Raw genomic sequence first — 13,254 nt, 5'->3', positions numbered from 1 at the left:
AATGTATTAAGACTATAAATTACTCATGTAATTTATTATTTATACCCTTAAGTGACAAAATGAGGGAGAAAGATGTTATTTTCGACAGCTTTTCTTCTTAAACAACCCTGCTTCCCACCTTTACCCCAACCAATCTCATTATGTCAAAGGTTTGGTCAAGAGATAACATAACATTTCCTAGTTAACATTAAAAGCCCTGAAGAATAAACAGAATTGCAAACATTTCAGCATGAGGTAACTCATTACAGACAGAGATATCCTAATTGGACTTTGTAATTAGGGAGAGTTTACAGGGACAAACCCTGGGCTTTAGAGCTTGCAGCATTTCATTTGTACTGCTTTAGGATCCATACAGTTTCTTTAAAAAAAACTTTTTTTAATGTTTATTTTTTACAGAGAAAGAGACAGAGTACAAGCCGGGGAGGAGCAGAGAGAGAGGGAGACACAGAATCTGGAGTGGAGTCCAGGCTCTGAGCTGTCAGCACAGAGCCTGATGTGGGGCTCGAACTCACAAGCTATGAGATCATGACCTGAGTCGAAGTCGGATGCTTAACCGACTGAGCCACCCAGATGTCCCCCTATAGTTTGTTTAAATGTGAAGATGTTATATGACTCATAAAATGCACCTGGATGTTTGCAAAGATGCTAATGAGAACTTATTAACTAACCAGGGGCTTCCAGAGAAACATACAGGTCTACCCATACATTGCAGCCTTGAGTAGGAAGCTATGGAGGATTGTTGCCCCATTTGCACATTATAAATTCCATGACTGTTCTTTGTTGGGATCATTTGATAACCATTGATATGAGACTGAGGCCTTCGCTCCCAAATTTCCTTTAAGCACAACTTAGAAAGTGTGTAGCTGATATGTGAATGTCATTGCCAAAGATCTCTACTCTGGGATGTCAATCATTCAGTGAGGTTTACATTATAAAATGTGGGAAGGCTCAGCTTCTGGGATGGCAGAGTAGCTCCTATAAAAAACCTTTCTTCAGGTAACAATCATAAACCCTGACCAAAATATAAAAACAATGGTTTTGTGACCAAAACCAAGCAGACGCTGGAAGGGACTCAGAACTTTGAAGAAAGAAATGGATTTCCCATTTTTTAAAAAATGCAAACTGCATGGGTTTCCCTTTTTTAAAAAAATGGCTTTTAGACTGAGGCCAGGCCCTAGTCTACACCTTGTATGGATGATACAACTCAGAGTAAAGCTGTAATCTTAGTGGTTTGAAGACTCAGAGGGCAGAGGTAATCTCAGGGCAACTGCTACTACTGGAATGTGAAGAGAGAAATCCCACATAAAGGAGAGAGCCACAGAAAGGGAACCTCAACTTCTGTGTATAAACTCCCAAATCTCTGGCTAATGCCTGAATCATGCCAGGGCAGGGAATTCTCAAGCATCCCAAGTGAGGCCAAAAGAAATGAACTCAGATTTGACCTGTCATCCACCATAGGGATGAGTAGCCAAACTAAATGCCTATTAATACAAAAAAAGTATATATTTGTCAGAGGAGTACACCAGAATCCATGGTATAGATGCTCATAATAAACCAAAAGACAGGAACTCTCAGCAGAGAAATATAAACTATAAAAAAGGAAACAAAAATTTTTTTAAAAATCCCAAAAATGTAACATCTGAAATAAAAATGTACTGGATGGAATTAATAACAGAATGAAGAGGATAAAAAAAAAAAGTCAGTGAATTTACATATATAGACCAATACAAATTATTGAATTTGAAGAATAGAAAAATTATTGAAAAAAGTGAACAGAGCCTCATGACAAACATACATGTAATCTGAATTACAGAAGAAGAGGAGAGAGAGAGGGGCTGAAAAAATACTTGAATAATGGCCCAAAATTCTCCCAATTTAGTAAAATTAAATACTCAGGAAGCTCTATGAATGAACCTCAAGCAGGATAAACAAACACAAAGAAAACCACATCTTGGCACATCATAGTGAAACTTTTGAAGACCAAAGATAGAGTGAAAATCTTGAAAAACAGCCAGAAAGAAATGTGATACACTGTCCATGGGGAAACAAGTTGAAATAATAAATATTTCTTATCAGAAACAATGGAAACCAGAAGATGCTAAAAGATAAAAATGTTCAACTTAAGAATTCTATATTCTGTGAACACAAACCTCAATAATTAAGCTGAATTAAGGATATTCTCAGATAAAAGAAACTAAGGGAATTTACTGCCAGCAGCCAGCAGATCTCCATCACAAGAAATGGCAAAGTAAATTCTTTAGGTGAAAGAGAAATGATGCCAGATATAAACTCATATTATCAGAAAGCAAAGTAACGTATCATAAATGGTAAATATGTAAGTAAATTATAAAATATTAAGAGAATCTCAGGTTTCCAAAAGGTTGCAAAGAAGAACTGGCAGAGTGCAAGGGTATTGGTGACCATAATGACATTACAATATACCTGGGCATCACAACAAAGTTCATAACTATTACAACATAGTTTAGGACTCCTTCCCCCCATACCAACTACTTCCACAATTAAAATTAATGCAATTTGATTCATACTTACAATCATTGGTGCTCCAGGATTTTGAGCTATAATTGTAGTGATTACTAATATATCATTTCTAAGCTGACGATCATAATGACTAAAACCTCTCATAAACAGATTTTTAAATACTTCCTTCAAAGTCCTAGAAAGCAAAATCATATCTTTAAAACCATATTTTTGTAAATGCTACTTAAGTGTCTACCAACAAAAGCCCCCTTTTTATTTTTATTTTTTAATGCTTATTTATTTTTGAGAGATAGAACACAATCAGGGGAAGGGCAGAGAGAGGAAGACAGCGGATCCGAAGTGGGCTATGCATTGTTAGCACAGAGCCTGATGCAGTGCTCAAACTTACAAACCCCAAGATCATGACCTGAGCTGAAGTCTGAGGCTTAACAGACTAAGCCACCCAGGCACCTCCCCCATTTTCATATTATGCTATTCATTTCAAAGTATTTGTAATCTTTTCTACATTTCCAAATCTGCCTCTACATAGGATTCAAATCTCTATCACATAAGAATCCATCAATCCAAATCTATACAAGGTGGGTACAGTGCTCTAAAATAAAGATTAATTCATATCATTTTCCTTTGTAAACTACTTAAAGGCTTTTCTTTGTCGTTAATATTAAAAAGTCCTACACCTCCTTACCAAGGCTAATCAAGCCTTTCATGTTATGGTCCCTGCTAATTAGCTTCATCTCTCCCTATTCTACTATTTTCTGCTCTCGATATATTGAATTTCTTTCAGTTTTTTTTTTTTTTTTTAATGTTGCTAGGTTCTATTTTCACTTCTGTTCCCCTGTCTAGGACGCAAAACTCTTCTCTGTTGCCAATTCACATTTATCATTCAGATACCAAATTAAGGTTCATCAGGAAGTATTTATTAACTCTCTAAATCTACATCAGGTTTCCTATACAATGGGCATTTGTTGCTTTGTCTTCTAGCACTCACTTGTCCTTCTTCTTCTTTCTCTTCTTTCTTTCCTCTTTCTTCTCTTTCTTTTGTTCTCCTTTCTTCTTCCTCCTCCTCCTTCTTCTTCTCATTATTATTATTACTATTGAAAGATTTTATTTTTTAAAGTAATCTCTACACCCAATGTGGGGCTTGAACTTACAACCATGAGATCAAGAGTCTCATGATGTACCGAATGACCCAGCCAGGTGCCCCTCACTTGCCCTTCTTATGATAACACTACCCTTATTTTTATTTGGGCATTTACTCTTTCCCCATTTTTGGTCTTGCAAAGATGCCTTCAGCTTCCTTTTAGCCAGAACATTTATTTGTCACTAGTAATTCATTCTGGAATGGCATATAGCCAATCCAGACTACGCAGGGCCTACAGGGACTCAATTCGAAATATTTTCTTTGGACTTTCAGAATAGCAAGTCTTTTCTGCTTCATTTGGGGTTGTGACGATATGAACGTACACTTCCTAGGTCTCACCATGTGGATCTTGGGAATAAAGACAACACACTGGAAGACTGCAAAGGGATGACAAGGGCCCAACTCCTTTTATTTGCTGAGCCTTGACTACAACTGCCCACGAAACAAGTTTTATCCTTGACTTTGTAGTTACATAAGCCCATAAATATCCTAAATGGTTTAAATCTGTTGGTCTGGGTGTGCTGATTCACTCTTTTCTAAAGAACATGTAGCACCTTGTGATAATGTCTTTCATAACATTTAGTTGCTATTGACTTGTCCATCTCCTAACATCATGCAAATTCCATGAAAGCAGAGACCATGTCTGCATTGCTTTCATTTGTATTTCTATGGCCTAGTAGTGAAGTTGGCACAGAGAAGACAATTACTTGATGAATAAATGAATAAGTAACTTAAAGGCTCACTTATATTTCTTGTTAATGCTTATTGCAACATCTGGAAGACAGTAAGTACTCAAAAATAAGTTTAGTGAATGAACAAATGAAGTAGTTCTTTTAAATGTCTAATTTTACTTTATACTTATTCAGAGACATAACTTAGTTTTAATTAATCTACTTTAAAAGCTTTCCAAATAGAAAAAAAATGGCTTGATGTGCAGATGCATTTATACCACAGCATAAAAGTGATGTCCTGAAACATAGCCATTACATGACTCAAAAGCCTAATTAAATACATATTCAAACAAGGATGTTAGTGATGTCACTGGCTATCATTTTAAGGTTAAAAAGCATTCCTATCTAACTACATACTTACAGCAAACATTCCAAGTTACTAAGCTGTTGTATGATTTCTTCCTTTGAAGATTTTTCCAATAAGTTCCAAAGTATTTCTGATGAACGAAACAGAAGCTGTCCAGAGGGATCTGGGTCATTGAGGTGGGCACAGATTCCACTGGCTGCTTGGGCTTTCATCATTAAAGTACAATTAACTTCTTAAAATAAATTTAAAAGTTATTTATGTTGTATAGTTTTGGCATTATTAAATAAAAACAAAAATAGTTGAGAATGAAGTATTTAAATTTAATAATATACAAACCAGAAGTTGAAAGATGTTGCAGAGCTTTAAGTACCCAAAGCTTCTCAACAAGTTGATTTTCAAGTAAGGCCAATGACTGGACCATTTTTTTTGCCAATCCTCCAACTTCAGCCATCTTAATCTTGTATGATGAACTTGCTTGCTGGTAACCTAAAAACAATTAGTTAAAAAATATGTACAGTTATTTCACATAGTAATCATCTATGTTCAGACAAAGGAATGAGTAATTTATTATTATAAACAACAGCAATAACAACTTAAAAAGTGTATGGCATTTTAAAATGGTATAGCACAAGGACAGGAAAACTTTTTCTGTAAAAGGCCAAGTAATAAGTATTTTAGGTTTTGCAAGTTATAAGGTTTCTGTCTCAAATACTCAACTCTGCTACCATAGCACAAAAACAAGCATAAGTAATGCAGAAAATAAATGGATGTAGCTGTGTTCCAATAAACCTTTATTTACAGTGGGCTGATTTTAGCTTTGGGGTCCATAGTTTGCTGGTCCCTGGTGTAAAATTTGAAATAGGACCGCAGATCCGAGGGGGCACATCTTGAATTCTAAAAAAGAGCAAAATATTTCTTATTTGTCCATAGATATGCCTCCCCATAAAGAAAAGTGGTATGATTACAAATATTAAATGTTTTCACTATTTAAGTCAATGCATTACTTCAGTTGCTTTCAAGGAAAAATGATGATGTGACATGACAATGACATAAGTGAAAATATAATGCTGTTTTGATAAATGCTAGTGAATAGAATGGTATTTTAGGGAAGTGTGATTCTTGGCAACGCATAAGAATTTCCTTCCGCCTTAGTTCCTATGAGAAACATTACCTCCTCTTTTGACATAATTGCACAGGTGCCTGCCTGACTACATTCAATGAGAAACATTAAATAAACATTAGAGGGTACTTGCTCACTTGATGCAGCTATTTCCTCTCTTGGTGCTGTGAATTATCTAGCTCCCTGACTTCTTCACTTTTGAAACCAATGAAGTTCTTTGACTTTGCCATAGTTCTGAGAGGTCTGTCAGTTTGTGTTATCTTTCTGAATCTCATCTTTGGCAATGGACAAGGCCCTGTTCATTTCTGGGATGGGTTCTCTATGGTATACCCTAGTTACTTACTTTAGGAATTTAAAAAGTATGGAGAAGAAAAAAAAAAAGAGTATGAAGAGGAAAGCAAAAATTGCCTGTAATTTCACTATCAAGAGATAGCAACATTAAGATTTTGGTATATTTCTTGCTAATATTTTTAATGTACGCATATAATTTTAACAATATACTTATATGTGGAATTTTATATTCGATTGCAGCCACTAAACATTTTTTAAGATTCTCCCCATTCTGTAAAATATTTTCCCAAATCATGATTTTTAATTCCATACTAATCTATCATATGGATGGACCAAAATGTACTTTCAAACTCCCTATATCTTTTTCTATTGAGTTCTAGTTCTATGGAAGCATATAGTAATATTAAGGCTCATGGACTGGATTCCTGTCTCCAGGGCTGTCTCTTAAATTGTTCTACTGAGGACTTTTCTCTGTGGTTCCAGATGTCCAGCCATGCCTACCACTAAAAACCAACTGTGTGACAGTAAGAGCATTGCCTAGGGCTCCTAAATTTTGGAGCCTGATTAAATTAAGGTCAGCCTCACCACACTTTAACTACTCTGTTTTATCTTAGACATCATTTGTCACCCTTTCTTTCCATCTTAAAGGGTGCCTGTCTCTTGCCAAGGTTAACCCTATCCCTGTGCTCTTAATTCCATCCTCTTCATGCTTTCTTTGGGACTTTCACCCTCCCATTTTTGAGTTACTAGCTTCTTGTTCTGTCTACAAACCTCATTTTCCCCTCTCCTATAAACAAATAAAAAACAGTAAAACCCAAATATCCCTCTTTGATCTTCCTACCAGCTCAGCTCTTCTCCATCTTCTTCTTTTTTCTTCACCACCTGATCTCACAATTTAAGTAAGCATTCACTGCCTCTACTCCCTTACTCCCCCTGCCTCTCTTCTGACAATCCTGTACCTGCCCTGACCACCTCATGGCAATACATCCACCAAAGGCTAGCTACAACTTTTCAGGTACCATATTAATTTGGCCTTTTCATTCATCAATCGCCGAAGCCTTTACTACAGTATTTGATGCTAAAACCACTTCTTCCTTCATCAAATTTTTCATTCATTGGCGCCTAAGACATAACAGTCCTGAGGTTTTCTTTCTCCTCATTGAGCCTTTCACTGCTGATTTCTTTGGGTCATTTTTTTCCACATGTCAATATGGGCACTGTCCATGCTGCCATTCTTGCTCCTTGGCTATTCATATGCTTTATCTCCAGGCAAACTGAACTATCCTGATAGCTTCAACTTTCATCTCTATTTGTATAAATTCCAAACCTGTATTTCTGGTCTATTCTAAGTATCCACTGTCTACTATCTACCAAACACTTCTACCTGTCTATATCACCAATAATTCAAATGTGACATTTAATAATCTCCTTACTCTGTGCTTCAGAGGTCTTTCCATTTTCCTTAGTCATAAGTAATCTTTCTTTACTACCATAGCTTATTTCCTCATCTCTTAAGAAACATATCACTTAAATTATTTATGTCTTCTCTCCCTTCCTATACTGATTATAAATTATAGAAACTATGAAGGTAGGAACTATGTCCTAAATAATATCATCCACAATGCAAGTGCCCCCTGGCTTGATACCACCCATTTCAGTGTGACTCATTTTACCATTATATATTAAGATCCCTTAGCTATAATATACAGACCTTTCTTCCCAAAGATGAGTGAGAATGTTATTAGCATTTAGAATTTAACATCTAATTGGGTGGAAAAGATATTGTGAATAATTATAGAAGGGTTAGAAAAACAATAAATAATATCATTAACAGTATTAAATAACATTAATAATAATAATTACAATTAAACTAATCTAGGCATTACTTTTAAAACTGTATCCTAAATATTTAGTATTAGAATAAAAATATCATGCAAATAATTACATATATATGTATATATATATACATGTGTGTGTGTATCTATATCTATATACATATACATATACACATACATACATACATATATATCCTTCTTATAAAGGTCATGGATTTAATGATTTCTTTGGAGTCTTCCAGAACAACAGACAATATCTTAAGAGTAATTGGGTGAGGTTTTCCAAGAACCACTGACTCATCAAGACCCCTGGCTCTAGGGCGTAAGTGACTTATGGAGATGTGCACAGGACCACAATCCTCAATAAAAACCACAGGCCCCAAGCAAAGACAAGACTCATTCTTCTTTCCTTTATGAGTCTCCCAGATGCTCTATCCATATTTACACTCTATGTCTTCAATAAACTCTGCTCTTACTACCTCTCAGCTTGTGTTTGAGTCCTGTGGGAATACCTCTGGGTCCTTGGATCCCACTAGCTTGCATCAATCCCACCATGTCTTTGTAGGTTCAAAGAGACAGAAGAATGTTTTCTAGACGTAAGTTGTTACTAAAAGACCATTGAAAACTTCACCTGTAATATGCTTCTTTGGTGGTTCTGCATGATAGAAGTCAACAATACACTTACAAATTTGTATCCTCAATTCAGAATTTGGTATTTTCATTAATTCACCTGCCAGAAAGATAAATGAATGCTATTTAATAACACTGTCATAAGTTTATTTGCAAATTTAAATGTGTGAGTAATATGATTAAAAATATCCTCACTGGAAATTCAAGCTGGATCATGTATTTTATACATGCACACACATACACAACATCCATACATGAAATACCTTGGGTCTATCCTTATAACATTTGGCCCCTCAATCAACTCAACCTCTTCTTCCCAAGGAGAAAGGAATGGTGATTAATAGCATAAATGCTGGAACCAGATGGTTTTAAGATTAAATACTGGCTCTGCCGTTTACTACCTATGTAAACTTGTATGTTTTCTCATCTATAAAATTTGTATAACAACAGTTTCCACTTTAAAGATTGCTGTGGGGATTAAATGAGTTAATATGAGAAAAAGATGAGAATAGAGTCTGGCATATAATAAGTTACTATTATTATTTTGGCAAGATATAGGTTATACACACACACACACACACACACACACATATGCACATGTGTTCGTGTGTGTGTCCCAACTGGAGACTGGAGTTGGGAGAATCAACTTCAGGGCTGAACCAGATCTTGGTGGAATCTGTGAGGGAAACAGATAATGAGGTGTTCCTGGAAAATCTGTGATTTGCATTAGGATTTGCACAATGTTCACCTCTGGGAGTGGTCAGTGAGTAGGGACACAAATGGACCAAAGGAGAAAGCACATAGGAAAGCTTCACACTTGCTTTAGGAGTATCTATCTGCAAAAAATACCACTAAAATAAAAAAAAGAAGAAGAAGAAGAAGAAAAGAAGACAATTTCCAGATGATTCCCTTAATTTTTTGAACACTTCCTTTTATGTTGAAAAATCATTACATTTTGGAAAAACTTAGTCAACAGAAACAACTAAACTTTTCCAACAAAACTAAACAAGTTTACGGGAAATTCTAAGGTTTCTCATCTGCTCCCCACCCTTTTAGTTCTTGTAAGTTTAGATCATTTCTCACGGTTTCCTGTTTTATCTCAGGACAGAGTACCAACATTTTCCCTCATACGTTTCCAAAATCCTGCTCTTGAATCAGAAATAATTATCACTTAGAAGAAAAAAGTAATATGATTTACTACTAGGAAGAAGCTGGAAGTTATTAGTAAAAATGAACATTTGTTCAACCCCTTATACTCTATATAATTATTTTAGCTTAAAACTCATCTTTTCAGCAATTAAAAAATAAGGGACAGGACAGTAGTATTTGCAGTCAATAATCAGTGAAGGGAGCTCATTTTAAGCAAAGAGTTCATACTTCCTTCACTCTTCTATAGGCAGGCAAGCAGTTATTCAGCAAAGACCAGACTGACACAGTAATAAAGAGACATGTATTTATCATACAAATGCCTGCCAACACTCTTATGGAGGCAACATTTAAAAACAATAAGGGCAATAGAGGCATTTTTTAATGTTATCATCCAAACATGCATCTTTTTTTTTTAATGTTTATTTATTTATTTTGAGAAAGAGAGAGAAAGGGAAAGGGGCAAAGAGATAGGGAAAGAGAGTATCCCAAGCAGGCTCTGTGCTTGGGCCCAGTCCCACAAACCATGAGATCATGACCTGATCTGAAATCACGAGTCAGATGCTTAACTGACTGAGTCACCCAGGTGCCCCCAAACCTACATATTTTATGTATTAATGTTATCATGTCCTCCTTTGGGTTGGCTTCCCATTGTAAATTTCCACTGATGGTAGAGATTCAGAGTTCAAGTTTCCTATTAGTTTCCAACCTGCCTGCTCCTTAAGGTCATCTTATCTAACTCCCCACATTTATTCTAATTTCCTTGACACCCTTACTCCATTCTAGCCCATAATAATTTCTCCCAGAATCTACCATAGAAGACTAATGAAACTTATTTAGATATAAAAGGATGTCTCACCATTTTATGATTTTATATAAAATTTTAGATTATTTAATGAACAATTTGGATCCCAATGATTCTAGCAATCAATTAGACTAGCAATTATGAGAGTTTAACATTGAAAACATTTTTGTGATTACTGAGAGGAACACATGTCTGATTTACAAAAAAAGTTAAATATTTCAACAAACTAAATAACATCAAGACAAATAAACATCTGCCAGTCCTTAAATTAAGGAACACAGAATCTTGTTGGTATTATAAAATGCCTAAGTGGATAATGATAACAAAAATTATCATCAAGCACGCTATGATTAATTCCCAACCAAAAACAAGAAAAGAACCTACATTTGAGGGACTCTAAGACTTAGTATATAAGACACTTTTTTCTTGACAGTAGGGCCTGTCATATGTTACACCCCTCTACCTTAAGCAAATCTTAACTTACCCAGAAGAGCGATTGAATTAGCAGTATCTTCAGCATATGTTACTTCATCCGATACTTTCTTTTTCAAAAATGGCAAGCTTCAATAAGAATGAAGAACAAATGAATTATGTTTAATAAAGTCTGTAATTGAGCCATTTGTAAAGTATGAGAAATTTTCCTTTCTAAAGGAAACAATGAAAATAATATCCTATTCTGTAGCCCTGGGAGAATTGGCAACTATCAAAAAAATTTTTGTTTCTAACTAAGTGACCAAAAGGAAAATAGGTTTATAAAAATAAAGAGAGATGGACATAAAAGGCAAAGGTTAAGAAAGCCATCTTGCAACACTGTATAAATAAAAACCTTAAGAATCCTCTTTTCTCTCTGAAGGCAAAGTAATAATGGATTACACGTATACCTCTATCAAAATTAGGAAGACACTGAATAATCAGATACAAATCACAGACCTCGGCTTACCTAGAACTTGAAAACTGCTCTGCTCAGGGGCTTTTAAAGTTCTGAAAATCTGATAGATGAATGGTCTATTTGTTCTCAAAGGTTAGTGACCTTTTCCTTATTAACTGGATTTTCCTTATTAACTGGATTAACTGGATCCTTGTTACCATCCACAAAATAACAAATACACTTTTTAAGACTCTAAAGAATCCAAGTTAACAAATATTAATTATATTAGACTTCTATTTCACAGCTACTATAGCAAAGCTATTTGAAAATAGTTTATTTAAAAATCATAAAAAGCAGGGCATTCAAACCTGAGTCATTAGTCTAAATGTGAAAGGAGAGATAAAAGTTATTTCTTAAATACAAAATATTAACTATTTTGGCGTTTCATGAGTTCAAAATTTGAATCTCCTGTACTATATAAAGTATAATATATCCTCTCTATAGGACTTTTAATTCATGCTTGTCAAGAAAAATTTAAAGATATTTCAAGGGAAATCTTTGAAAAGCACAATTTTACAAATGCCACAGAGATTCATTTTTAGTGTTTGTTAGAACTTTTCATTTGAAACCAATAACTTATTACTTGTTATCCAGCTCGTTGTTGAATCTCTAAAGTGAAGAACTCTAAAATTACTTTTTGTCCTCAAACTTTTCTACCAAAGAAAACAACCTAAAAGATAAAGCTAGAAAAGTTCCCCCCAAAAGGTTATGAAAATAATATGCATTATATCTCTGATGTAGTGAGAAAAACATAGGCACCAAAAACAGAAAGGCTAGGTTTTATTTTTTATTTTCAATGTTTTTATCTCCCAAAAATGTCTTGAGGAAAGAATCAATCATGTGAGGGTGAGGTATGGAGAAATGCAGGATGAAAGCAGAAATTATGAAAGAAAACTATTAAATAATTTGAATAATTATGAAATATGAGGGAAAGTGAAGAGTGCAATTCAAGTCTGTCATATTATGTAAGGAAATATTCAGTTGCAGCTTTCACACAGAACCAGTTCTTGGTCAAGCTCCATAAGAGCATTGCTGTTGAAAGTAATGCTTATAAACCTGGTATTCTAGGACTTGCAGAGCCTCAGAATTTGAAATGATAACAATATAATCCACATCAATATCATAATTTGCAATTAGTACATTAAAAAAAAGAGAGAGAGGGAGGGAGCCAAACCATAAGAGACTCTTAACAACTGAGAATAAACTGAGGGTTGATGGGGGGTGGGAGGGAAGGGAAAGTGGGTGATGGGCATTGAGGAGGGCACCTGTTGAGATGAGCACTGGGTGTTGTATGGAAACCAATTTGACAATAAATTTCATATTAAAAAAAAAAAGTTCTTTAAAAGCACCAGAGTAATAATTTACTTCTTTTTTTTTTCATGGTCTGTATTAAAAAGTAAGGTATGGTAAAGGTATTCAATAAATGATTTTTGGTTATTTTATTCAGATATCAAAGAAATTAAATGTAGATAGTTATAACATTTTAAAATATTATTGCTACTAAACCTAAAAGTGAGAGTTAAAACTACCATATATATATGCTCCTACTAGTGTTATTTGTGTATTAAAAGAAACATGCTATTTAAAAAGTTGAATTGTTAGAAAGATTTAGAAGGTTAAATTATCAGAAAGGTTTATTGCTACTTTGAGAAATCTCCTCTACTATATTATATTGAAACCTAAAAATGGATGTCTTGATTAGCTACTATGTGGCAGCAAGGAAGCAGAAGATATTCCTAGTTGCCCCAAATGGGTGAAGAAACAATAGTATGGAGGATAGAATATATTAATTTTATAATGCTGATTTACATTTATAATGCT

General features: G+C 34.6%; 1 protein-coding gene and 1 long non-coding RNA gene across 8 annotated transcripts in view; one reads left to right on the top strand and one right to left on the bottom strand.

Moving 5' to 3' along the window:
- The window catches only part of CFAP69 (cilia and flagella associated protein 69), a 61,373-nt gene that overhangs the window by 31,958 nt on the left and 16,161 nt on the right, over positions 1-13,254 (bottom strand). For 4 of the 7 annotated variants that reach the window (XM_007076754.2, XM_042965904.1, XM_042965929.1 and 1 more), the window contains 5 exons: positions 10,990-11,066; positions 8,556-8,654; positions 5,015-5,164; positions 4,733-4,910; positions 2,551-2,674 (listed from right to left, as the gene is read on the bottom strand). In XM_007076754.2, the coding sequence (XP_007076816.2) occupies positions 2,551-2,674; positions 4,733-4,910; positions 5,015-5,164; positions 8,556-8,654; positions 10,990-11,066 (628 nt within the window). Of the gene's footprint in view, positions 1-2,550; positions 2,675-4,732; positions 4,911-5,014; positions 5,165-8,555; positions 8,655-10,989; positions 11,067-11,445; positions 11,626-13,254 lie in introns of those variants that run through there. The other 3 variants (XM_042965948.1, XM_042965911.1, XM_042965922.1) reach the window with 3 other exon arrangements.
- The window catches only part of LOC122233505, a 48,907-nt gene that overhangs the window by 33,555 nt on the left and 2,098 nt on the right, over positions 1-13,254 (top strand). The window lies entirely within an intron of this gene.

The sequence above is a fragment of the Panthera tigris genome, chromosome A2 (assembly GCF_018350195.1).
Source record: "Panthera tigris isolate Pti1 chromosome A2, P.tigris_Pti1_mat1.1, whole genome shotgun sequence".
Taxonomy (NCBI): domain Eukaryota; kingdom Metazoa; phylum Chordata; class Mammalia; order Carnivora; family Felidae; genus Panthera; species Panthera tigris.
This window is presented reverse-complemented; position numbering and strand designations above follow the sequence as displayed.